This window comes from Trifolium pratense, linkage group LG3 (assembly GCF_020283565.1).
Source record: "Trifolium pratense cultivar HEN17-A07 linkage group LG3, ARS_RC_1.1, whole genome shotgun sequence".
Lineage (NCBI taxonomy): Eukaryota > Viridiplantae > Streptophyta > Magnoliopsida > Fabales > Fabaceae > Trifolium > Trifolium pratense.
Genome location: NC_060061.1, coordinates 18,422 through 46,415, shown reverse-complemented (window position 1 = coordinate 46,415; position 27,994 = coordinate 18,422). Strand labels below are relative to the sequence as shown.

Sequence of the window (27,994 nt, the reverse complement as noted above, 5' to 3'; positions counted from 1 at the left end):
GTAAATACTTGTGTATTGATAGCCTCGGCATGTTTCCGGTTGTATTTTGAGGGAGTTGCACAATATTTACGGATAATTTCTTAGTTCAGTGGTTACACGTCTCCGATTATTTATTTTCCAACCATCCGCGTCAACAACTTGGTCCAATAATTTTCAATTTTAAGTGAATTTTAAAGCATACTTAAATATATGTACTCTTTTTTGTTGAGGTCTTTTTCTTTATAATATTTAATGAAAATAATTTTTTGTTGGGGCCTAAAGCTAAGGTTTTAGTAGTCCTACCATTAGGCCGACTTTGGTTTAAATGAATAATACTACACAAATATAACGCTTTGGAATTAAAGTAGGATAACATTTTTTTCTAAATGGCATAACATAAAATGCTAAACGGTGTCTAGAGTACCGGTTAAACACAAACTAGACTTCGATTTCTAGAAAATAACTGAAAGGAACATTGTCACAAGGTCTATATACAAAATCCATGTTCATGTAATTTTCAAGCACTGCAAATATATTGTCAACAATAAAATGGAGTCAATTTCCAGCATCGACGGCGATCATTAGTGGGTCGTTAAATGCTTAACCACTCTTCTGAATTCCATAAATTTCTATATTATCTATTTTCAGATCATTAAAATAGTACACTAGCTAACAGCAATACGAGAACAACAAAAATGGAAAGGATAAAATAACTTTAAAAAAGAAGGAAGCTAACTCTAACATACAATGGTACAACAAGCAGAAGATATCAACTTCCCAAATTACGACTCCGCTTCCTGAAGTGCCTGAGAATGAAACTGTCTGCATATAATGGATAATTCGTTCTGATCAAACCCTTTATGCATTTCCAATATGAAAAGTCAACCAGCTCTCCATCTTTTCGCACTATGAACAAACACCTGGACCGATCAAACAGAGGATGATATCCAATCTGCCGTAGGAAAAGAAAAACACTCTTCAGCAACACAAACATCACAAACTCTTATAATTAATTCAACGAGTGCAGTAATACGTATTTCATTATACACATGTGAGCGTGTGCAACGCATGGAAGTTACAGAGCAGAAGCAAACAATTAGACTACTCAAGAAAGCAAAACAGGTATAACACAGCCATAAGAGAATGTAACACCATGGCCACAAACTGATTTGGCCAGCTGCAAACTAGAAACTAAAAAGCAAGGAAATAACATGATATATGATAGAAGTTTTTAAAGAATTTAGAACACTGCACTACTGGAAAACAAAAGATAAAATTTGCATAAAGTTCATACAACAACACATCTAAAATCGAAAGAGAAGAGTTAGGATTCTCTCCATTTCCCATTCTTTCCATTTCCTCCATTATTATATAGCTTTGGGAATATAAATGCAAAACTAAGTGGGTCCAAATACTTTTTATACACCCAAAAACATTTAAAAACTTTGGTAATGGAAGAAATGGAAATGATAGAAAATGGAGAGGATCTCAACTCGAAAGAGAAGATCAATGTGTTAAAAGTTTGCATGAATGGGGAACAAGAGTGGAAGGTGCATGCTAGAAGGAAGACAGCACATAATACACTGGGCTGGCTATTATTAGGAATTTAGGACTATTAATATAATATTGGGAAGTTAGGGAAATTGGGGTAATTATATATCAACTAGGAATGATGTAGCAATTTGATTAAGATTTAGGATCACTATTGTTGGTTAACTGAATTACTCAGTTATAGGAAGACATTATCCTTGGACAGGACAACAGTGATGTGATAATCATTATTATCTCTCGTGCTGCATAATTTTCTGCAATTGTTCTGTGCTCTACAAGTTTCTTGGCTGCAAAACACTTTGTGTGACCATAAATAATCATAATGCAATTATTATGTCAATTCATAACTATCACGGAATGAGAAGAAGATCAAACATAAGTAGTTGAATTTGGAACATCAAATGAATCAAACTGCTAGAGAAGGCAAAATGAAGACAATTTCAAGACGGAGATCCTGAGAAAACCTATCTATATCAGAGGTTCATAAATTACAAACCTGAGCAACATACAGAGTGTATTTTGCAATTAATAAGGATTAGCAAATTATGCACTGTGAAACCTAACCAAATAGGTAACTATTCTTAAGGTTTAGCAAGGGATCCACCTTGTCCGGGGAGTCCAAATAGGTTACTATTCTTAAGGTTTAGCAAGGGATCCACCTTGTCCAAGGAGTCCAAAACTAGCACATCTGAGCCACCGCAAGCTCACAACGGGGGATCCGACAGCTTGCCCGTCATGAGTTCCTTAACCAGAAAGAAGGTCATTGCTTCCATTGTGCATGCTTTTACTTCCCGGGGAACAAGAATCTTGAAATGTCTCTGAATCATGATCTCACAATAGATGAACAGGGAGGTCAGGAGAGCGAGTTCACATGTATGAACTATGTTGTCAATTGGAGGAGTTCACGCAAGAGAGTGTCATTCAGTGGAGCTTTAACTCTGTTCAACATGAGGCAAATCCCATCCCCAAACCATGAAGGTCGGGGGATTATTACAACGGCCTTGATTTTCATAGAAAGTCAAGGAAGTCATTATTTTATTACTGGTGGGTTCGGTTTATCTGTTACCTAACAGTACATCATAGTGCACTTGGGTGATGGATTCAACGGGAAAAATCCGGCTGTTGCTTGAATATGGAGTTACAGTTGTAAGGGCAGTACTAAGTTTAGAATTTTGATGGGGTGACAAATTGGGTCACGTCACGCCACTTCCATTTTGTCTTTCACCTACAGTGTGAACTTGGTGTTATTACATGGTGATATGGCTAATCCTCACCTCTAGTCACAAGAACTCTTGAAATTAAACGGTCTGCCTCTATTTTGCGGTTTTTTAGTGGTATGAAGGTAGGAATGGCATTGAAGGTTGGCAAAAATAGTTCCGAACCAGCCAATTTAGGACCATACCACTATCTGCACCAGCAGAAAAATGAGAGTGAGAGGCTTTTGCTGAGATGTTAGTCACAGCGATCATATAGCTCAGCAAAAAGTGATTTTAAATGAAAAGGGAGAGATGGAAATTGGCGGTGTTGTATGGAAATTTGAGCACTGAATAAGGTAACAATTCCAGGTAAGTATATGATCCTGGTTATAGAAGAACGCGTTGGATGAATTACATGGGGAAGATAACTTATTTAAAGTTGATTTGTGGGCAAGTTACCATCAAATATGGATGCATGAGAAGGAAATTCCCAAAATCGACATTCCCACCTCAACATTGGTATACAAATTTTCAGTCAGACCATTCAGATTGATCAATGTACCAGCCATATTTCAATGAGCTTCAATGTGCTATGAATGCTGTCCTGCATCCATTTCTACAGTAATCCATGCTAGTGTTTTTCAAAAACATCTTGGTATACAGTAGAACATGGGAGGCTCACTTGGAACACTTGGCACAAGTTCTGTTCACATTGCAAAAGGAGTGCTTCACCAATCTGAAAAGGTGCAGTTTAAGGAAGAGGTAGTGACTGTCTCGAACTCTCAGTCACATCATATCCAAGGCGGGATTACTATGGACCCACATAAAGCCTTATGGTGGATTTTTGGGCTTGACAAGGTAGTATCAGCGGTTTGTACATGATTAATGATTATGGCAAAATTAGTGAGCATATGACCTGATTGTCGAAGAATCGTGCTTCTGAGTAGACTGGGATACCGGAGATGACATTTCAGGCATTGTAGCAAGCTACCTACACATCTGCGGTTTTGACTATGCCAAATTTTTCACACTCACTCTCCGTTGGGTGCAATGCATGGGTTGAGGTTTAGGCACACATTAGACTCATTACTCAGGGCAGGCAGCCAGCGTTACTTTTAACCTCCTTCTCCAAGTAGGTGTATCATGTTCATGTATGAGAAAGAGTTGATGGACTTGGTCAAAGCAATGCAACACTGGTTCTCTTATTTGCTTGGGTGATGATTAACGCTTTATGAGTCAGCACCTCAGAGAAGTCTCAAATTTCTACTAAAGCTTTGAAGGACTGGCACAGGTACTTAATTGGCCTTTTACCCTTATGGTGAAACGGGAGAATTATCCTTGGGAGTCCTGTCCTCGTGAGAGATAGGAACAGATAGGGGTTACTACACAAAACCAGAGAAACTGGTTTGTATGTTGATGGATTGAGTTTGAAATTACGTACCAGGTTGGCAATTCTTATAAGATTGTTGATTCTTGGTATATGAGGGATGGAAAAGAGGTCGACCTGCAGGCTATTTGTCCTAAAACCTTATTGGCCCGATTATTCTCATATTGTGAAGGAAGGCAAGGTAGGCCTAGAGTTGAAAAGGATCATGAAGGATCTAGAGAAGGATCCTAATTCTCATCACCAACATAATTTGGAGGAGATTAGGTTGTATTAAAATTTACAATGGTGGATTGATGTTAAAGTTATAGGGCTTTAGATAAGGAGGGAAAAAAGCCACTAGGTTTGGTCTAGTGGTGAGGGGTTTGGATAGTACGTTATAGGTCATGGGTTCGATCCCAAGCTCATTGTAAACCAAGAAAAAAAAAGAAAAAAAAAAGGATAAGGAGGGAAAAGAAGGCATAAAGACTTCAGTTTATGAGTATGAGTATGGTTTGATATGTGATGGGGTTGGAAATGGTGGATCCCGATTAGAGCATGGATTAAGCTCCGGAAAAATAGGAAGGAATAAAAGAGATAACTAAAAACTCGAGAAAATTCTCTGCATGAATTATTCATTGCTCAATCTGATACAAACAGCTGATTCTGTTTCCTTGAACTAAGGATCCAAGGACATGTATAAATGATAAAACAGAGCAGATATTCTAAATATGCTGGAAAGATGAACACACTAGAACAATGGCATGGTATACAAGAGAATCTAAACACGCTAGAGAGGTAGAGCTTCAAAACACAAACAAACAAAAAAAACTTAAGATGGCTGAAATGAGCGCATGACTAATGAAAAGAATAGAGTTTCAAATTTTTGTTTGGCTTAAAACTCTGGAAAACTCAGTAGAACAGTGACAGTATAGGTCAGAAAGGATGGCACTAATCTAATACCATTTTGATGTTATAAGGTTTTAGATAAGGAGGAAAAGAAAGAACGAAGACTTTGAATTATAATTATGATTTGATGCAAAAAGATTAAGCACTAAACTGTATCTATACTAATACAAGATTCCAAATCGTAATTATATAGTGAAACAAATCATGATAATGACTAAGAAATATGAAAACTAATCTAAATAGATGTTGTAAGACACTCTATCATAAGAAACAAATCCTAGGCGAAATCTAAGAGTCTACTCAAAATGTTATTAAGATATTTTCATATCTTCAAACAAGTGTTGTTGTTCACATCCAGTGAATTACATGGCTACTCAAGGAGTTTCATCCAACCTGGACCGAGGATCCCTCAGGATTTTGTCGCACTTATCAGAAATTTGCACTATCCTTTTACTTGGTTGGAATGAAAGGTGAATTATTTGCTTTTGTGGCATCTTGCCTCATTTTCTAATAGGACAAATATGGTTCCTCTTCCCCAGTTTGTTTAACTCAGCTTATTCACATTCCCAATGCCAGCAGGGAGGAGAATAGCACAGGTTTCATTAATAGGCTGTAGATGTAGTGTTCTAAGGGTTAGGACATCATCTTAGTGGTCGTAGATAGACTTAGCAAGTACGTGCTTCACATCTATCAAACATTCACTATCTGCCTGTAGGTCACAAACACTTTAGCGAGGGAAATAATGTGCATGCAGAGTGTCCCCATATCAATAATGACTGTCTGAGATCTTACATTATTTATAAGGGGTGACATTACAAATGAGCACACCTACCAATCTGAATTAGATGGCCCGACTGAGATGCTAAGTTGAGCAACAAACAATGTGTATTTACTATTATTAAGGGTTAGCAAATCAGGTAGTGTAAAAACTACCAAATTACGCTACTATTGGAAAAGATTGGAGTCCTCAAAAGTGCACAGTGCATTTTGCTATGTGAAGTGCAGAGTTGATGAACATATCAATCGTGTGAGTTTTCATAAAATGATAGCAATCAGATAGCACTCTATGATTTAGTAAAAACTAACTCCTTTGGTTTCCTCGTCAATAGCTACCAACTTGCAACTTAACAATTTATTTTCACCCCACACTTTAGGAGATAAATCCTATCATTTGTAGGCCAGACCATACACCAAAGCAATTTTATTTTAAGTCAATGTTAGATTAAGGGTAAAATCTTTTCAGTAGGCAACAACTGATGTTGAGGTTGATCTGTTAGATTGCTAAACCCAAAAAGGTTATTATTGCACTAAAAACATGTGATATCAGGAAAAACTTTTGTCAACGGAATAATGCACATGCTGTTTGTGAGAGTGAAAGAGGGAAAGAGGGATATACCGTTATATAATCGACTCCACATCCAACCTTTTTTTGAGATTCAGGGTGAAATGGAAGCAGCTTCTCAAGAATGGTTTTCTCGTGCTCTGGACTTAGTCTATCTCCAATATGATATCTAGTCCATGAAATCACAGCAAGGTATTATAAACAATTCCAAGATATATGAAAACAGAACATCTTACCATTTAGTCTCTCGATTAACAATCCTATTAAAATGACCATTATTAGTCCTTTAAACTATAAAAATACACTAATTTAGTTCATAAACTATCATGAAAAACAACTAATTAGTTCCTAATTATTCAATTTTTATCAGTCTATTCCTCGTATATTTAGCTTAAAGTATTGTTATACATTTATCATTCTTTCTCAATGTAAAGTTCTGAAATCATATTTCGTCTATGAAGTAACATGAAACTTGAGTGCTTGTCGACATTTTTACTTCCCACAAATTTAGTGGCTGGCAGTTTAAGTGTTTAGTGTCATGTTTTGAGGTTGATTCATTCAGATGTTAGAGCTGGTATGTGATAAACACTGAGTATAAGTTTGACTGTCATATTTTCGTTTTGACAATGTTTGACTGTCATATATACTTATTGTATCGGCATAAGCATACCACAATTACTTCATCATAGAATATACTAACATTCAATTTAGTCCCTAAACTATTAAAATCAACAAAAAGGTCTCTAAACTACTCTAATATCCAACTACTTAGTCCATAAACTATTAAAAGCCAACTAAAAGGTCCCTAAACTATTCAATTATCTAACTATTCAGTCCCTAAACTATTAAAATCAACTAAAAGGTCCATAAACTAGTATCTCATCTTACTATTTAAACCCTCGATTAACACTCATATTCGTAAACTATGAAAATACATTAATTTAGTTCATAAAATGACACCAAAAACTAATTAGTTCCGAAATGTTCAATTTTTGTTGTTAAATACATATTCTCTTCTCTAATCCACAACAATATGTAACTGAGTTCGATTCCTGGTAAGAACAATTTTTGGTCGGGCTTTACTTAGGTTGGCCCCCTTCCCCGGGAACCAGAGGATTAATACCAAAAAATTAATTAATCCACAACAATATGTGATGCTTAAGCTTATCCGCAACCAAATGAGTAAAACAAAGTTACATTATCTTATAGATTAATTGGTAAAAAAAAAAACTTACTGTCCAGAATGAAGAATCGTTCTAACAAGGGCAACCAAAGGAACAGTATCTTCCAAAATCTGATCTTCCCAATCAACCCATTTATCTTCTTCTTCTTCATCATCTTCTTCTTCTTCATCATTATCATAGCAATAGCTCTTGTCCTCTACAATTCGTTTCCCTTGTGAAATAACTGACTTATCAGCTTCAGAAGAAGAAGAAGAAGAAGAAGAAGCTTTGAGAGAAGAAGAGAAACGAGAATGAAGCAACGGTGTTGGTGTAGAGTAGAAAGGAATGGATAGAATGAAACGAGAAGAACGAAAAGAGAAAGGGTTTTTGAATGAATGAAAATGATTTGTGTTGGATAGTGAAGAAGCCATATCTTGAATCTGTATGCAGCTAACTACAACGAGTTGTTAATAAGATTATTTATTGAACATAGTTTTGTCACTCAGCTTCTTCTGACTCCGAGCTCTCTCTCTCGGTGGAGAGTGTTCACTCGCGCTCTTCGCAAACGTTACCAGCTACAAGATAAACCACAGTGTTTGATTTCGATGTCAATCATCCGATCACAAATTAACGGTCAGTATCATTTTAAACTAGATTACTTACTTTTTCTTATAAAACAAGAAATTTAATTAAATAAAAATTTGATTACAAGATTACCTACTACAATAAAAGTTCAATAGAATATTGATAACTAAAATAAATTCAATAGAATATATATAGATTTTTGTAAAATTTAATATAGATGAATTCAAGAATAAATTTTATAAAATTTATATTCAATAATAATTATTGATATATGATAATTGTTGATTTTAACTCAATAAAAAATAACGAGTACAACTTCAAAGATAAGTCGGAAGAGCTAATAAAATAAATATTATTAGAGTAATACTCCTAAATAATGAGAGATGAATTACTACGCTTCCAAGAACTAAAACAAATATTCATCTTCTCCAAAACCAATTGAAAATAAATATAAAAAGTAACTTTTATATTCAAAAGTTCATTCTTCACATTTTCAAATTATTGACTACAACAATATGCTCTTCCTTTTCTTTAAGTTTTTCATCTTCTTTCATCAAAAAGAGGTGGTTTTGGTTCTTTTTGACCCGAAATCAACTTTGCGCTGCTGTGCATATATTTTCGTTTGCTTTAGTCTAAATAAGTGATTTTCACATAGATTAGATTTTTTTGTGTGTGATTTGGTCGTCCGAGTGCGAGGTTGTTTGATATTTCGTCTTGGTGCGGTGTTTGTTTGTTTTCCCATCTTGTTGTGGTGTTCGTATGATTGAATCGACAGATCAACTTCGGTCAACTATTGATTAACGCAGTGAATAAGTTCATCAACGATACAAATCCGGAGGCATAGGTATTCCGATTACTTTGATTTTATCACATTATTGGTAGAGCTGTAAAAAGGGCCTTAAGGGGCCGGCCCTTTAAGGGGCGGACCCACTTATTCCTGATTATTAATTTTATTTAAATTTTAAACAATTTTTCTAGTGTCGTGAACTTATTCTCTTTTTCTTCAATCAGCACTGTCCACGATCGGCACCCTAAAAAAACTGTGTTTAAAATTTAAATAAAATTAATAATCAGGAATAAGTGGGTCCGCCCCTTAAAGGGCCGGCCCCTTAAGGCCCTTTTTACAGCTCTAATTATTGGTAGGCATCAGTATGCCGTTTTATGCTGTTAATTTGGATGTTGTGAGTTTATTTGCAGATTAATCCTTTTTGTTTTTAGCGATATTAAATTTGTACTTTAATCTGATGTACTCTACCGATTTAAATGAATGAATATCTTTTATTTTAGTAAAAAAAAAAAGTTATTGACTATAAAACTTCCGAGATACCTTTACTATCAATACGTTTGATCGCTGAAAAATAAAAAGATCGGACAAAACAAATATAAAATGTAAAAAGACTAATTTAAAATTGAGAAAAATGTATATGCACATACAATGTAAACTAATTTTACACCGTCAATCAATATCAACCGTGTATTCTGCAAAATCATCCCACTATACCCCACATTGTCAATCAATATCAATCGTGTATTTTGCCAAATCACTCCACAATGCCCCACTACAATTATATGACATGGAGAAATATTTAATTCCTATTAAATATCAGTGTAAAAAGCATCAACGGTCGATAGAGCATATCCATCAAACTCTTTTATTAGTATTTCCCAAATTGTTGGTGGTACACGTGTGTGGTCAAATAGGACGGCATTGCGTGGCGGTTTACGTCAAATATTGCTGGTGACTCACGCGAACAACAAAAAAAAATTACCCAAAACAAGCACGTGTCTTCAAATCCTTCAAAAAAAAAATTAACGAACCACACCACCAAATCTCTTCTTAGCTTCAATTTTCTACCCAAAAATTCTGCAAACCCATTCAATTCCGCGTTTCCTTTCATTACCAAAAAAACATTTTTTTCCCTATTCAACTTTTTTTCATACCCTAGGGTTTCACATTCATTCATTCATTCGATTCGATTTTTTCATGCAATTCTAGCTTCACTCGCATCGTAATTTCAAAACCTTCATCATTCTGATTTTCTCACGTTCGAAAAATTCAATCAGGTTAAAAATCCCCAAATTTTTTTCCCTTGTTGACAATGCCGCCATTTTTATCGACCTCAAAGGCACTTCGCACCTTAGCGACACGCAAAAGTGGATTCAATCAATTGATTAGGTCTAGCAAAAATAACGAGAATTTGGAAGTATGTCGATGCTTTTCAACCATTGCATTCAAACCTACCCATCAGATTCATCCCTTTGATTCTCGCATTGGGTTTTCACCTTTTACGAGAAATTTTGTTAATAGCAGCTATAAGAATATCCAATGGAGACAGTTTATGGGATGTGGAGATGGTGTTGAAAATGTTCTGTCCAAAACTTATGAGGAAAAGCGCGTTTTGGGGTAACACCGTGATTCTATTTATCTCCCAGTTTTTTTTTTTTGGATTCTTTTATTGCATAATAACTTAAATTTGTGATTTTTGTGAGTATTTTCCATTGTAGCTGGTATTTTGTGTAGTTGTGCTACTGATCAATCTGCATCTTAATCAGAATTTTTGTTAATGAAATTTTAGATTTTCAATAATTGATTATGCTGAGGATTAAGAAATCTCTATCATCATTTTTTCATGTAACTTAATTCAATCCGTAAGAAAAGATTAGTTTTTGTGATGTCTAACTAGTTTTATTATTATATTGGGATTTATTTTATCAATATTTGAAGTTTTAACCTTGATTCAAAGTTCAAACATTAAGTCAGCATTTTTTGTGCCAAGTTATCTCATTAAACTCCTATATTTGATTTGGTATAAGAATTAAGAAACTTTATGAATCAGAGTGTATCCATGAATCATCACATTACCCTTGGCTTTTTAAGCATTACGGTTGAATGCAGAATGTCTATAGTTTGTCATTGTTTTCGTTCCTGCATCTGTAAGCTAATATACTTGTTGGTTATTAGGTACTCTCCGGAGCAATTATTTGATGTTGTTGCGGCTGTTGATTTTTATCATGGTTTTGTCCCGTGGTGTCAAAGGTCAGAGATAGTTAAACGTAATCCAGATGGATCATTTGATGCTGAGTTGGAGATTGGATTTAAGTTTCTAGTTGAAAGTTATGTTTCTCATGTTGAATTAGACAGACCAAAGCGAATAAAGGTATTTGACCTTGCCTACTTTTTTTTATTTTGTTGCCTTTGGTGTTTGTCTGGCAGAATGGATCAGAAATAGGCAAAACAATAATCTTTACTATGTATAGACTATAGAGTGCCCTATCAATGTGGTGCAGTGTCAGGGACCAAAAATGCACAATAAAATTGTGTCTTTTCTCTAACTCAAGCGGTGCTGCGAGAATTCAAATTCTCGTCTGGTGATTTACGGCAGAATCGGGTGGTCTTACTTTAAATTTTGCTTGATCACCTCAGTAGATTTCTCCATCATGCTTTCCACATTCTCCGACATCGGGTGTGAAAGTTGAAGGCTACCGCCAGACGAGAATTTGAATGCTTGTCTCTCCCACCCACCCAAAATTGACTAACCAACTACCTAAACTCACCTATGTCCTCACCCTCTATGTGCAGCTCTGTTACTGCAGTTAGAGAGCTAGCCAACTAACTATAACAACTTTAGCTATTAAAGTCTTACTAACAAAGCTGGCCTACTTGGCTCTTTGAGCCATCTTTATCTATTCTTACATTATATTGACTTAAAGCCAGAGAGAAACACCTATGGTAGAAGATGTAAAACTTTCAGCATAAGTTGTTTTAGCACGTGAGTAGAAGATCTATAAAAGTCTAATAGTGAAAGTAAGTAAATTCGATGAAGGGAGTCCAATAGTTACAAATAAATGAAGACCAACACAAAATATTGGTCAAACCATTGATGAAGATTTATATTTAAATGGCTTTTTTTTTACTAGACATTGATTTACAAAAAACATTATGGTGTAGTTTGATTCATTTGGTCAAGTCTGCCTAATGGGAAAAAGTTTTTTTAGTTAATGTGTAATTTGTTGCTTCCAAATTTGATGAGATTTGTAGCATATTTAAGCTATGTCGCCATCTTATAGAGGAGCTAGTAACTTTGGTGTTCAGTAAGAACATTTTCATGCTTTTTTGAAATATTGATACCTCATATAGGCCCTGAAGGCGAACTTTACATGTTAATTTTACCTTTTTGTTAACTTTGACTTGATTACACATATGGTCACACTGTGCTTTTATAAACTAGCATTCTGGACCTCTTACTTTCAATTTGAACAATGTTGGTCGTTTATTGTTCAACTTGATGCATTTAAGACCCTTCACTGATGTTATTGGCGTGGAGATGTTACACAATTCCATATAAACAAAAATAAATCTTAGCCTTAGTTTATCTCCAACTGCTCCTTATTTTCTGCCCCATCCCGTTTTTTTTTTTTTTTTATTTTTAAATTTTTTTATTTTTATAAGTGCAATTCTTGCCTATAATTTTTGTAAGAAATAGCGCAGCTCAACAATAAAATTACCCTACGGGCATTACTTTGATGGACAGAAACATTTATAAACTAGAAGGAAAATGCAACATTTTTTAACTACATGAAGTAAAACAGAAAAATCCCTGTGTTAGCAATTTCTTACATTTTAAAAGTGAATCAAGTCACATGAACCCCTAGAAGGCTTGGATTCTGCTCATTTAATAAAGAAGCAACGCAAGCTCAACTTACAATAAGTTTGATTGATATATCCATATAAAAATAATCATATCTAAATGAGCCCTAGGAAATTGTGAACAAACTTCAATGGAGTGCCTGTACATAATTTTATAGTTTGAAAGTGAGGATCTTTGGGATAAATTGTTGGTATGAGAGATGCACACTTCATCTCCTATTCATAGCCTGATCACAACCAATTAACTGATTAATTGAGGCAATGATTAGGATTTAGGTGTTAATTTGAAGCTATTTCCAAGCTAACAATCTGAAGCTAACTTTTTTTTGACTTAATCTGAAGCTAACTTGTAGCCTAATTATGGTCTAATATATATTCTTAAAGTTTCTAACATAAACAACTGTGGATCATTAATTCCTTTGGTCAAAATTGCTATAACCAAACCACCATAATACGTGGTGCTTAGATGAGCATTGGCATGAGATTACTGTCTTGGTCTTCAGTTTTCCTTTTTTTTTTTTTAAGAAAAAACAAAATTGATAGCTGAATTTTCTCTTCATTTCTATTGATTTGTCTTGTAATATAATTTTTTTTTTTTGTATTTCCAGACAACTGTGTCACAGAGTACCCTATTTGACCATTTGATAAACATATGGGAATTTAGTCCTGGCCCGGTTCCAGGAACTTGCAATCTCTATTTTTTGGTGGACTTCAAGTTTCAGTCTCCACTTTACTCACAGGTATGGTTTTGTTATTATCTGTTTTCACCTCTTCATCTCAACTTGCTTTTTGGTGTCTTCGTGCTTTGGGAATCAATATCAATCCTTACTCCGCCCGTGCCTACACTTTTTATTCTCTAGTACTGAACTTTGCATGTCCTTCATTTTCTGTTATGTGTATGTTAAGGAAAAAGGAATATGTTATTTTTGCTGTTCAAATATTGCTCCGCAGCAGTACCAGTCTTTTGTGACTTCCCTCATATGCACCTGCATTTATTTATATCCATGCAAATGCTTACATAACTCACCTCATTAGAACACTGCTAAAATTACCTAGGCTGTGATCATAATTTGTATTTTTCTGTTCGTGATCTATCTTATATTCTTTTATGGGTTCCACAGATTGCATCAATGTTCTTTAAGGAGGTGGCCTCTAGGATGGTTAGTTCATTTACTGAGCGTTGCCGCATGATATATGGACCAGAAGTGCGAGTGCTTGAGAACTCATATGGACATAGGTCATAGAGTTTTTTCTTCTCTGCAATTAGTTTCTTGTCTTGAACATAGATAAGGTTGATTTACGGTTTCTGCATTAATTGGGCGGGTTTTTTATGGTTTGCCCGCACAATACTGAATGCTTAATCATTTCTCTATGAATTCCTTAGTGATCTTTGTAATTTACTTAGAAGGATTCTACAATATACTGTGTACAATCTTGAAAGATATCAAATTAACATTATTTTTTACAGTTTTGTTGATATTAGGTCAAGGCTATATAAAAGTGTAAGTTTTTATTGGGGAGAAAAAATATTTATTAAATTGGAAATGTGCGAAAAAAATCCACAAAAAACAGAGATCGGGTTCTTTTGGTTGTGGGTGTATTAGTCGGGTGGGGTGCTTGTAAATGCCACACAAAATGTTTTTCTTGAGAACAATTTTTGGTCAGACTTTTCTAACCCCGCGACCGAACTTTGAATTACTGAGGCTCCTTTCTCCCGAAAATCAGAGGGCGAAGAAAAAAAACCCTATGTAGTAATGTAATGATTGATTATAAATAAAAACCGTTGGTGACATTTTTACATTAAGAGGGCATTTGGAAAGTAGTTTAATAAATTTCATTTTCAATAAACACTTGCTTGAATTCAAAAAGTTTTATGTTTCAATATGCATGTTGGAATGTTACTGTGTAATCCTTCTTGTGCCTCATAGTACTTCTTGTGCTATGCTTGTGCCTAATAAAATTATTTTGCCATTAAAAAAAATGTTGGAATGTTACTGTGTTCTCAATATTTTTTTGAAAAAATAAAAATCTGTTTTTTATAGTAAAATATAATTTGAAGTGGATGAGAATAAAAAAAAATGATGTACATAAGTTTCATCTTGGTTGTTTCGATAAAGTATCTCACAAAATTCTTAACTCAATGGTGCAAAACAACACTCAGACTAATAAGATGATTGTTCATCTCCTAATTTGATCAGAATTATTTCATCCACCGGAAGATATCTTTTGGTAGTTTTTTTGCGAGCAATCCGGGGACGAAAAACAACCATCAACTAATAAAAGTATCCTTGCATAGTGAAGTCTTCCTCTTAAGTATTCAATTGGCCAATCAACTCTTCCATATTCCATGCTTCATCTTAGAGACTCAGTTATCCCTCTAAGCTTTTATTTGTATTTTGTTAATTACTTCTTAACTAAAATTATTTTTTGAAATCAACAGGCCAAAATAATTGTTTTATTGGTTTTCTCATGAACTAAACATAACTTCTGTAAAAATTCTAATAGGTATTTATTACAGAATCATTTCCTTGAGGAGAAAAAAAACAAATGGAACATAAATTGAAGTATATATCAAATATGTAAGTAACAACAAATGAAATAAAATTTACATGTACTCAATTGAGTTTTGAATCACATTCATAGCCAGACTCATCTGCTAGTATCCTCAAACATTAAAGGTACTATTACTCTTTTTTGGTTTTATAATGTCTAATGGACATTAAGCTCTCCACTGGATACTTCCCAACAAAGTGAATTAGGCTGAAAGGACTCAAGTATTTTATTCTGAGTATAAATACTGAATGTTGTTTAATGAATATTGTCACACACAACAAAGACCAGTTTATCTGAAAAACAGTCCCCGAGAGCGGCGTGATAACGTCCCTTGAGTTTGAAGTTAGCTCAAAATATCTTCTGCTTCAAGAGATGAGTACTTGAGGATGGCAGCAATAATCCTTTCTTTGTCTCTGGTTGGAAATGCTTCCAACAGTTTTCCATCTTTGTAGAAGTGGAAGAGAGGCACAGCCTGCATTAGTTTGTCGTGAATTCGACAGTAAATAAAGTATGAATACTGAAGTGTACTGATTATTATGCAATATAAAAGCAGTTGATTGTGGTACAAAAGATGCACAGCTAAATATTTATAGCATGTAGGGAAGGGAGAATATCGAATTATCATTGATAGAATAAGGGTCAAGTGCCTTAAGGGTACAAGTTAAGGAACGAACGAAAGATTCCAAACAAGAAAACAGCATTATGCACCAATTGAATTTCCTAATCAAAGACAGTAATCATGCAAATGCAAATGAAGGCACTAACCATCAAACTTTTAAAGACAAGTTAGACAACAAACTTGTAGATGAGACTAATGGTAGAGACAGACAAGCTTGAAATCAATAAAAGAGAAACAAATACCCTGATTCTGAGTCTCTCCGCAACCTCGGATTCCTCATCATACTCATCGATTACCTGCAAGAAGAGGAGTGGTAACTAAGAGTCTAGATAAAATTTAGCGCGCTCAAACTAATAATTAATACAAATAGCTTGTACTTACATTATGCTTTAGAAAGATAACAGGAGCATCATGGCTACCAGATTTCCTGCACAACTTTGCAAAACCTTGTTCTATATACTTGCAACTTCCACAAGAAGTGCGAAAGAAATCCACCACAACTAGAGATCCAGTTCCTTTAGACTTATTCAAAATTTTGCCGAACTCCTCGTCAGTTGTGAATTCTCTCACACATTCAACCGGACAGACATCATCATCATCGTCATCTTCATTAGGCAAGTCTTGTTGATACTCGTCAACAGCAACTCTTGTCTTACCGCGGAAGAAGTTTTGCCCGATTTTTATAATAGGTTCAAATTTTGTCCCACCAAGACATAGTTTTCCATGACTTTGGTTAGGAACTAAGCTGAAAACTAAATGAGAAATTCTAGACTCAAGTGGTTTATGTAAGCATAGGTCTAATCTGAGAGTTACAAAGGACTTGGTATGCAAAATATTCTGGTGGTGAGTAAAAACTAGTGACATATTTTCTATACAAAACCTTGTTTGGCTAATAATAATAATCAAGAATTTATGAATGAAATTTTGATAAGTTAGCTTGTAGCTAGTGGTTAATCATAGAAGCTACTTTTGCATTTCTTAGCTACTTATCTGATCCTAAGCTAAGGGATAAGGTATCAATGTAATACAAGCATGATCTAGTAAAATGATGAACAATGAGTACTAAGTACTAACCAACATGAATTTCTCAAAGTAGAGTAATTACAAACAAAATCTATAAACATGTGATTCAATGGACATTACAATGTAGCTAGAGAAAAGAAGAAGTGATTGTTATGAGTTACTTACCTTGGTAGCGTTTTAAGGATGAAGGAATCCAAAACAGCCCTTTTGCATTTGTGATATCTGTTCAGAACACCACAACAAAGCTACAACTCAGGGTATGACACGTGCACTCTCCCATATCCACGCACTGTGGATTTTATTTTATTGTCAACTTTATTTATTTATTTAAAACTTGATATTTGACGTAAAGACCGACTAATTTGAGAGGACCAATTTCACCGGTTATTTGTGACGGTCCATTTAAAGACCAAAACTCTGTATGAACTAGCCACCGAGGACCAATCCTACTGTTTATTTGTGACGGTCCATTTAAAGACCAAAACTCGGTATGAACTAGCCACCGAAATTGTTGGAAAAGAAAATTGAATACGAGACCTTAGAAAACATACACTCTAAGCCTAAGGTCTCAACTCAAGCTAACACTATTCAGTCAAGTGAGTTTTTTTTGTCAATTTTTTATAAAGAAAATTGTTTCATACTATCACTATCATAATGTCATTGTAGTCTCATAAAGTATATTTGTCAAAATGACAATTTACATCTAGTTATCTAGTATCTGTTATCCACTCAAAATAAATCAAAATTGTCACTAGCTGCTGTCCACCCATTCTTAAAAGATTATCATGTACTGTTTTTTTGAATAATTTTGTATCTATTTGGTGAAGAAATGAAACATGTATAGTATATCATCCTTGTTAAAATTACATCATAATTTTTTATTACTTTTTTCATAAGATATTTTTTGTTACCATAAGTGCAATTTTTTTACTACCAGTTGGAGAAATTAGTTTACTTTAATGAGAATAGAAAGTCTTCTAAAAAGAAGATTAAAAAAATTTTCATTTCATACCAATGACGCCATTGACCATTACAAGAAGTGATAAAATACTAACAAACTTATTCTAAAATTAGGTGAGTCACCACATTAATCCATTATATATATACACGAGCCATATTCGAATCCCGAATACCCCACTTATTTACCTTATGAAATTTTTAGCCATTAAACTATTTGACAAAAAAAAAAGTGAATCCATTTTTGGGCTTCACCAAGGAATCTATAAGGCATAGAAAGTGGATTATCACCTTCCAAACAATAGAACTGTGACCATTTGTTTAAGAGATGCAAGACACTTACCACTTTGACCTAAATATCATTGCTAAAAAGATTGTTTTTTATTACTAGTCAACATATATTATTTTTTATGGATGATTGTGATCTGAAATAATATTGCCTAACGGAAAGAACACAGATTTATTTCATCAAAAGACTTCCCAATAGAAGAGAAAATGGGAAGACTCCATTCATGATGCGATGACAATGGTTTAGTAATACAATAATGAACCAATACATAACAAAAAAAGTCTTGACTAAAACCATCCTCAGCTATAGCATGGAACAATAGAGGGTGATGAAGTAGTAACAACAAAGTGAGGGACAAAATTACTCGACCAATTGAAAACCATCGTCACCATGGAGTTTCACCAACAAATGCAGCCACCTTTTCTTGAAGAGATTATGAAATCTTTTTCTTGAAGAGATTATGAAATAGAGTTTCTGTTTCTGGTAGATTATGAAATCCAATAAGGCTTCATATTATTCGTTTCACATGGTGTTGAATGTTGATCCTTAATTGCTTCTACAGAAGGGTTATTTTTCATTATAAAATATGCTTTTTGTTTTGCTTTTGGATAATGAAATAAAATGATTCGTAACATATGAAAGGCAGAAGAAAGGATTAACCATATTTGTGAAAGGGGAGAGTAGTTGTTGTGAGGACATGCTATTTGTTGAGGCAGATGCGATACAACGGAAATAAGCCTATGTTCTTTGTTTGAATCCCACATCGGCTGTTGCAATGACTGAAGTAAGCTGCTATGGTTATAAAATGAAATGATTTCTCAATGTTTAAATCACGCAGCCATGTGATAAGTACATAGCGAACTATTCTTTCGCCTTTTACTAAAGAATACCGTGTACTTGTCACTTAAAGTGGCATACCGTAATTTTTGAAAAGAGTTCTCTTAAATGAGAGCTCTGCAATATTAGTTCAATAATTTTGAAAAATTACACTTAAATAAGTATGTTATGTTTTTTAAACACACTTAAGTAAGAGCTTTTAAAAATTAGTTAATTTTGTTGATTTTTAAGGCCAGTGAAGTAATTTTGCTTATAACTGAGATTGAAGTAATAAAGCTACTTCTTCACTTTTCAGTAGTTGTAGTTGTTTGCTACACATTCATTTTAATCTAACCTTCATGGGGCTTTGTCCATTGTGCACCGTCTGCTGTTGATCACCACCAACCTGTTCTGGCGAGCCTCGCGAATTATCCCACACAATCGCGTTTCTGTTTTGCCAAATTGCCCAGATGAGCACGGCAACACGGCCTGCAATGTCTGCTATATTATCAAAATTGGGCAACCTGTGCATTAGAATATAGCGAAGTCCAGCTGCTGTCCAAGTAGCAAAAGCATGTAAATCATGTTCGTATCTGGATTACATAAGGGACATATTGGACTACAGTCCACACGGCATTGTAGCTGCTTCAAGAAAAACTACATATGATATATGAAAAATTTAATTATGCATATTCATATTACATTTGAAGTGTTGATACTTGACGACACTTGGTCATCAATTTTCATCCATATTTAGTTAAGGTTGAATTTCCTTGTCACCTTAATCTCTCCATCTTTCCCCCTTTTTCATAAGACACAAGTTTGAAAATAAAGACAAATGATAAAAATATAAGTAAGAAAGATAATATTATAATCAACCAAAAATATTTCAAGTTCTTGAAAAGGTGTGCAACTAGGATTTTTCTAGGACTTTCTTCCTCATCTCCATAATCATATCATATCAAAATCAATACATCATTGCTAACATATTGGAGATAATCCTCCCAAATATTGCGAGTCACTTCCAAAATACCCTTGTTCATGGAAGATTAATTAAAATACTGCTCTCATTGGCATTGAAACTAATAGCTTCCACAGAAAGAGAGACCAATACTTGTGGTGGCTGGTTTAAAAGTTCTATATTATGACCCATGAAATCTATACTAAAATGATATTTTTGATCTGCTTTGAATAATGATATTTTGAATGATTCAAAATATATGAAAGGAAGAAGAGAAAGATTAAACATATTTGTGAATTGGATGAATTGTGAGAACAGGATAACTGTGGTGAAACACAAGAAACAAAAGGATATATATTTGTGTGCATATGTTTATTGTATGAGTCCCACATCGGCTGATGCAACCGTTAAAGTAAAGCTTGTAGTGTTTAAAAGCCAAAGACTTGAAAAAAAATATTGGGTTCATCTTTGCTTACATTAATGTGTTTTAATATTATTGTAAGCGAAGGTATATCTTTTAAATTTCAGTTATTATGATTATGATTAATTTATGGAAAATGCTAAACAGTGCCCCCGGGGTATTGTTTAAGGAACCAAATATAGTAATATTATATTGAAGTTTGTGCAATCAACGCCTCGAAAGTCTAAAAAATGTTATTTTCAATTTTAAAATTTCCTTTTTTGGTTTCCTTAACCAGTGCCCCGGGGGCACCGGTTAGCATGACCCTTAATTTATTAAGTATGAAAATACAATATATGTTTAAGATGTTATAGAGGTATAGTAGAATGAGAAGTACTCACTTTTTCTATTCAACAACATCGATAGATTTTTTCTATTTCTTTTTTATTTTATACTCTCTCCGTCTTAAATTTTTGGTCTTTTTATTTTTTTAGTTTTTTCCCAAATCTTTAGTTATTTTAAAAAATTAATGCACAATTAGTGATACTTTACCATTTGTACCCTTGTTAAAGCTAAGACATTAATTAAATATATTTTCTCTTTCTTAATAAAGTAAGGGTAAAAATAACTTAACTTATTAATTTTTATCATTTCTTAATCTCTGTGCAAAACTTTAAAAAGACTAAAGTTTTGGGACGGAGGGAGTATTATTTAAAAGGTTGTCTATGTTATTTTTTTTTCAATTGTATATGAGATTGATTTTATTTATTTATTTTTAGTATAAAAATACAATATATGTTTAAGGATGTTATAAGGGCCTTAAAAAAAGGATGTTGTAGGGACATATTGGGATGGAAAGTACTCCCCGTTACTCGAGAAATTCTCTCTATCTATCGATTATTTTCTCTTTTCTTTTTGAAGGTTGTCTATGTGCTTTTTAATTTTATATTATTTAGAAAGTTGTCTATTTTTTTTCAATTGTTTATGATGTTGATTTTATTTAATTTATTCGAGTATGAAAATAAGTTATATGTTCAAGAATGTTGCATGAGCATAATGGGGTGGAAAGTACCCCCCGTTCAAAAACACATAAACTTTTGGTTTTTGATTAAAAAAGACTAATCTGAGAGTTACAAAGGACTTGATATGCAAAATATTCCGGTGGTGAGTAAAAACTAGCGACATATTTTCTATATAAAACCCTGTTTGGCTAATAATAATCAATAATTTATGAATGCAATTTTGATAAGTTAGCTTGTAGCTAGTGGTGAATCATAGAAAGGCGAACTAACTAGGTTTCTGGCCACTCTTGCATTTCTTAGCTAGTCTACTTATCTGATTCTAAGCTTCTAAGGGATAAGGTGTCAATGTAATACAAGCATGATCTAGTAAAATCATGAACAATGAGTACTAATCAACATGAAGTTCTCAAAGTAGAGTAATTACAAACAAAATCTCTAAACATGTGATTCAATATGGACATTACAATGTAGCTAGAGAAAAGAATAAGTGATTGTTATGAGTTACTTACCATCCTTTGGTGAAGAATAAGTAATTTACTCTACTTTGAGGAAGAAAAATCTCCTAAAAAGAAGATAAAAAAACAATCTAAATTCTCATTTTATACCAACGACGTCATCATTGGGTATTACAAGAAATGATAGAATAATAACAAACTTGTTCTAGAATTAGTTGAGTTTCACCAAAGAATCTGCGACACAACCAAAGTGGATTATCGCCTTCCAAACGATAGAATCAGTGAGTGACTACTTATTTAAGAGATGCAAATCCCTTTATCACTTGAACCAAAATATCGTTGCTAAAAAGATTGCTTTTTATTACTTGTTACTACTTGTTACAAAAGTGAGGGACAAAATTACTCAACCAATTGAAAACCATCCTCAGCATGGAGTTTCACCATATAACTATAATAAGCCTCCTAATTCCAACAAATGCAGCCTCCTTTTGTTGAAGAGATTATGAAATAGAGTTTCTGTTTCTGGTAGACTAAATACAAATGGTGCTCTAATTGGCTTCATATTTTTCATTTCACATCTGGTGTTGAATGTTGATCCAAATTGCTTCTATAGAAGGGTTATTTTTCATTATAAAATTATTTGTAACATATGAATGGAAGAAGAAAAGATTAACCATATTTGAGCGAGGGGAGAGTTGTGAGGACATGCTATTTGTTGAAGTAAATGCGATAGAATGGAAAAAGAAGGATTATTGTGTGCCTATGTTCTTTGTCTGAATCCCACATCGGCTGCTGCAATGACTAAAGTAAGCTGTTGTGCTTATAAAATGAAATGATTTCTCAAGGTTTAAATCACGCAGCCATGTGATAAGTACATAGCGAACTATTCTTTCGCCTTTTACTAAAGAATACCGTGTACTTGTCACTTCAAGTGGCATATGATAATTTTTTAAAAGAGTTCTCTTAAATGAGAGCTCTACAATATTAGTTCAATAATAATTGGTATTTTACCAAATGGTTGGTCCAAATAGCTTTTTCTGATGGTAAATATTAGGTGTATTAGAGATGCTAAAAGCCGTGTAGACAGACATATCTCCCATTCTGCAAAAATTGGTATTTGAATGACAAAAATTCATGAACAGGAAACATCAGAGATGATGAAAATGGTAATAAAAAAATGGTAAAAAAGCATCCTCAGCATGGAACAATTGAGGGTGTTGAAGAGGTAAGAAGATCGTTGCATATACCTATTGAAAGCAAATTGTCCAAACAGAAAGAGAGGCTAAGATAAGACTATTTGGTTTTGAAGTTCTATATGAATAATGAAGTTCTATACTAAATTACTATTATTTTTGTTCTGATTTGAATAATGAAATTTAAAATGATTAAAACATATATGAAAGCTAGAAGTAAAAGATTAAGCATATTTGAGAATTGTGACAACAGGCTATTTGTGGAGCCACAAAAGCGAAAGGATTATTTTGTGCCTATGTTCTTGGTTACAGTCCCACATCGGCTAGTGCAACAATTAGAGTAAGAAGGTAACGTTATAAAGTGGAAGCACTTCACTTGCCAAAAACCACGGAGCCATGTGATAACTACATAGTGAACTATTCTTTCGCCTTTTACTAAAGAATACCGTGTAGCTGTCATTCAAAGTGGCATACGACAATTTTTTTTAAAAGTTCAACATAATGGTGACTAGCCCAAGAAATGACTACGGGAATGGGCTGCCATCGCAAAGTTGTACAAAGAAAGTAAACTATTTGTAATGCTAGCAATAACGAACCAAATTCAGAGACTCCACCATCCTTTGACTTGATGGCATTAACTAAATTTTGAGAGTCACTCTCAAAGACAACAAAATTCCATCCTTTATGAATAGCCAGCTGCACTGCATCTAATAAAGTTACTCCTTCACCTTACATGATTGACATTCTTGTCCTTGTGTTATACTTTCTTGTGACTGTGAGTGCTCCCATGAATTCACCATTGTTGTTCCTTTATGCAGCATGCAGTAGTTGTATTGTAGTGCTTTGCTGCTGCGTCCACATTCATTTTAATCCAACCTTCACGGAGCTTTGTCCATTGTGCACTATGCTGCACCGTCTGCTGTTGCTGGGTTTGGGTACGTAATTTTTGAGCTTCAGACCAATTCTACCATAGCTGGAATAACGCAAACGATGTTGCAATATTATGCAGAATAATTAGAAATAGTTCCAACCACCTAGTAATCGCATACCATATCTCAGCTGCACGCTCGCAATGGAGAAAGAGATGACATGCTGATTCAACACACACAGTACAAATTAAAGCACACAGTTGTAATTATTATCATGTATCATCCTCCACTTACGTAAATTGTCCTTAGTTTGAATTCGATCTAAAATCAGCTGCCACGAAAAAGTGACGACCTTAGACGGTGCCGGGCACTTCCACAAATTCTTAAACACAAACACCTCAAAAGGATGGAGGATACGATGGTAGGGGACTGAATTCTCCAATAACATAAAAGCCGAGTTCACCGTAAAACCTTGATTACCCTCCCCGAGCCACAACCAGCTATCAGGAACAGTAGTAGGAAGTTGGAACAAAAGACTTCCCAATAGAAGAGAAATGGGAAGACTCCTTTCATGATGCGATGACAATGGTTTAGTAATACAATAATGAACCAATACATAACAAAAAAGTCTTGACTAAAAACCATCCTCAGCTAGCATGGAACAATTAAGGGTGATGAAGTAGTAACAAGTAACAACAAAAGTGAGGGACAAAAATACTCAACCAATTGAAAACCATCCTCAGCATGGAGTTTCACCAAAGAACTTTAACAACCCTTCCAATGCCAACAAATGCAGCCTCCTTTTCTTGAAGAGATGATGAAATAGAGTTTCTGTTCCTGGTAGACTAAATGCAAATGGTGCTCTAATTGGCTTCATATTTTTCATTACACATGGTGTTGAAAGTTGATCCTAATTGCTTATACAGAGAAAAGGCAGAAGAAAAGATTCGTAACATATGAAAGGCAGAAGAAAGGATTAACCATATTTGTGAAAGGGGAGAGTAGTTGTGAGGGCATGCTATTTGTTGAGGCAGATGCGATACAATGGAAATAAGCCTATGTTCTTTGTTTGAATCCCACATCGGCTGGTGCAATGACTAAAAGTAAGCTGCGGTGGTTATAAAATGAGATGATTTCCCAATGTTTAAATTACGCAGCCATGTGATAAGTACATAGCGAACTATTCTTTCGCCTTTTACTAAAGAATACCGTGTACTTGTCACTTCAAGTGGCATACGGTAATTTTTGAAAAGAGTTCTCTTAAAGGAGAGTTCTGCAATATTAGTTTTGAAAGCTTCCCTTATGGCTTTGAAATATTGGTTCCTAAATAAGAGTTGATATATATATGGCTCGAAAAGATTGATATGAAGATAAATTTGCCATATTTCTTCTAAATTACTACTGAGCTACTACAAGAGTTGAGTGTAGAGACAAATGAGGTTGTTGAAGAAGTAATAACAAGATCATTGCATACCTATTGAAAGCTAATTGTCTACACAGAGGCCAAGACTGTGTGCTTGAAGTTCTATATGATCCATTTCATACTAAATTACTAGTATTTTTGTTCTGCTTTGAATGATGAAGTTTAAAATGATTTGAAACATATGAAAGCTAGAAGAAAAAGATTAGGCATATTTGAGAATTGTGACGAAGGCTATTTGTGGAGCCACAGGCGAAAGGGTTATCGTGTAAGGCTATTCAGTCCCACATCGGCTGGTGCAACAATTAGAGTAAGAAGGTAATGTTATAAAATGAAAGGACTTCATATGTTTAAAATGACGGAGTCATGTGATAACTACATAGCCGAACTATTCTTTCGCCTTTTACTAAAGAATACCGTGTAGTTGTCACTCAAAGTGACATACAATAATTTTTTAGAAGAGCTCTCTTAAATGAGTGCTCTGCTTTCTTAGTTAAATAATTTATTTTATCTTAAAGAGTTTTCTTATATGAATTGGATAAATATATATTCAACTTTATTCAACTCTTTGTAGACATATTAAGAGATAATTTTAGGCCTAATCAAACTACAATTGTTAGTTTGCTACTTTCTTGTGGTTGTTTTGAGCTGATTTTTCAAGGTATATTCATCAATAGGATTGGAATCAAACATACTACATAGGATATGAAGAATTTAATTACGCAGATACATAGTTCATTTGAAGTGTTGATACTTGACAACACTTATTCATCAATTTTCATCCATATTTAATTAAGGCTGAATTTCCTTGTCACCTTAATTTCTCCATCTTTCCCCCTTTTTCATCAGACACAAGTTTGAAAATAAAGATAACCTTGCATAAAAAAAAGTTAATTTTAAAAACATTTTAGAAATACAAACGTTTTTAAGATATAGAGAAAGACTCAAACAATCAAATCAAAATATAAGTAAGAAAGATAATATTATAATCAACCAAAAATATTTCAAGTTCTAGGATTTTAATAGGACTTTCTTCCTCCTCCATAATCATATCATGATCAATATTACATATTGGAGATAATCCTCCCAAAAATACCCTTGTTCATGGAAGATTAATTACAAATAGTGATCTCATTGGCTTGATATTTTTCATTACACATGGCATTGAAATATAATTGCTTCCATAGAAAGAGAGGTCAAGTCGGTGGCTGGTTTAAGAGTTTTATATATGACCCATGAAATCCATACTAAAATGATCTTTTTGATCTGCTTTGAATAATGATATTTTAAATGATTCAAAATATATGAAAGGAAGAAGAGAAAGATTAAACATATTTGTGAATAGAATGAATTGTGAGAACATGATATCTATGGTGAAACACAATAAACAAAAGAATGCATATGTTTTTTTGTATGAGTCCCACATCGGCTGGTGCAACCGACAAAATAAAGCTGGCAGCATTTAAAAACCAAAGATTTTAAAGAAAAAAAAGTAGGTACGATGTCTGCTTTGAATAATATAAGTATGTTTTAATATTAGTTAGTATATCTTGTGATTAATATTATTTTAGTCTTTAATTATAAGATTTTGTTTTGTTTGGACATTGCACGCACGTAAATGCATAATTTTGCTCACTAATATATTTCATTGTCTATTAGTAAAAATTGTAAAAATTTAATATTTTGAAGGCTTAATTAGTCTTTTGGTCAATTAAAGATATTTTAGGTTTCACAATGGTCCCTTAAAGAAAAAAAGGTCCGGATTGGTCCCTTAAAGTAAAAAAGGCCCGGATTGGTCCCTTAAAGACATATATTTTTGCCATATTGGTCATTTTCGTTAAATTTTAACTCCAAATATAACAAAAAATTCCAATGGTTAAAATTTTAAAAATTAATAAGGTTTTTGGTGGACCACTTACACTTAATGACATCCACAATTCAATCTACTAAAACTAACGTTTTTTTTGTAAAAAATTGACGGAAAGGACCAATTGAGAAACAAATGTGTCTTTAAGGGACCAATCCTGACCTTTTTTTCTTTAAGGGACCATTGTGAAACCTAAAATATCTTTAAGGGACCAAAAGACTAATTAAGCCTATTTTGAAAATATTCATAAAAATTGTAAAAATTTAATATTTACATTTATATATTAGGCTTAAATGCAGTTTTACCCCCCTATAAAATGCGAAATTTTACCCCCCCTATTTTATAATTTGTTGGATTTTACCACATCAAAATTTTGCACAAAATCTGCTTCTGAGCCTCAAGTTCAAAGCTTCGCACAGAACTCAATTTGGATCAATAATTCACCAAACTAGTACCGAAACGACCGCAATCGAGCTAGTTTTCCACAGAATCAAACTCCATTAAATTTGGAGTTACAGACAGAGTGTAATTACCGTTTTAGTGAAGGTCTGTTCAAATTAATTATCGTATGAAACTACTACTGATATTTTCGTCATGCCTCTCACCTTGTAGCTCATTTTTTAATACTATTTACATGTATGGAAATCTAACAAAATTACCCTTGTTGGCATTTCAATTTCGTCAAATTTGGAGTTACGATGCGTTCGGTAGACGATGTTGAATTTGAAGATCACAAATAGATTTCTGCAGAATTAGTAATTGGACAGACCTTCACTAAAACGGTAATTAATCTCTCTATGTAACTCCAAATTTA

General features: G+C 33.8%; 3 protein-coding genes and 5 non-coding genes across 8 annotated transcripts; 6 read left to right on the top strand and 2 right to left on the bottom strand.

Annotated features, from left to right (window-relative positions):
- Positions 1–467: 467 nt before the first annotated feature.
- Positions 468–8,121, bottom strand: LOC123916706 (protein DCL, chloroplastic). The gene is made up of 3 exons (XM_045968220.1): positions 7,576–8,121; positions 6,395–6,509; positions 468–931 (listed from the first exon to the last, which is right to left on the bottom strand). The coding sequence occupies exons 1-3, from the start codon at positions 7,932–7,934 to the stop codon at positions 749–751; spliced, it is 657 nt and encodes a 218-aa protein (XP_045824176.1). The 5' UTR covers positions 7,935–8,121; the 3' UTR covers positions 468–748.
- A 1,739-nt stretch (positions 8,122–9,860) lies between these two features.
- On the top strand, positions 9,861–14,203 carry LOC123917572 (coenzyme Q-binding protein COQ10 homolog, mitochondrial). The gene is made up of 4 exons (XM_045969333.1): positions 9,861–10,492; positions 11,051–11,246; positions 13,345–13,476; positions 13,858–14,203. The coding sequence occupies exons 1-4, from the start codon at positions 10,188–10,190 to the stop codon at positions 13,978–13,980; spliced, it is 756 nt and encodes a 251-aa protein (XP_045825289.1). The 5' UTR covers positions 9,861–10,187; the 3' UTR covers positions 13,981–14,203.
- Positions 14,204–15,284: 1,081 nt separating this feature from the next.
- LOC123916777 (thioredoxin-like 4, chloroplastic) lies at positions 15,285–17,525 on the bottom strand. The gene is made up of 3 exons (XM_045968307.1): positions 16,290–17,525; positions 16,151–16,204; positions 15,285–15,761 (listed from the first exon to the last, which is right to left on the bottom strand). The coding sequence occupies exons 1-3, from the start codon at positions 16,770–16,772 to the stop codon at positions 15,633–15,635; spliced, it is 666 nt and encodes a 221-aa protein (XP_045824263.1). The 5' UTR covers positions 16,773–17,525; the 3' UTR covers positions 15,285–15,632.
- Positions 17,526–19,013: 1,488 nt separating this feature from the next.
- On the top strand, positions 19,014–19,131 carry LOC123919157. The gene has a single exon (XR_006813072.1). It is a non-coding gene; the product is annotated as a U5 spliceosomal RNA (small nuclear RNA).
- A 3,558-nt stretch (positions 19,132–22,689) lies between these two features.
- On the top strand, positions 22,690–22,807 carry LOC123919158. Its single transcript, XR_006813073.1, has one exon. It is a non-coding gene; the product is annotated as a U5 spliceosomal RNA (small nuclear RNA).
- A 609-nt stretch (positions 22,808–23,416) lies between these two features.
- Positions 23,417–23,531, top strand: LOC123919161. Its single transcript, XR_006813076.1, has one exon. It is a non-coding gene; the product is annotated as a U5 spliceosomal RNA (small nuclear RNA).
- Positions 23,532–25,048: 1,517 nt separating this feature from the next.
- Positions 25,049–25,166, top strand: LOC123919159. The gene has a single exon (XR_006813074.1). It is a non-coding gene; the product is annotated as a U5 spliceosomal RNA (small nuclear RNA).
- Positions 25,167–25,674: 508 nt separating this feature from the next.
- On the top strand, positions 25,675–25,794 carry LOC123919160. The gene has a single exon (XR_006813075.1). It is a non-coding gene; the product is annotated as a U5 spliceosomal RNA (small nuclear RNA).
- The last annotated feature ends 2,200 nt before the right edge of the window (positions 25,795–27,994 follow it).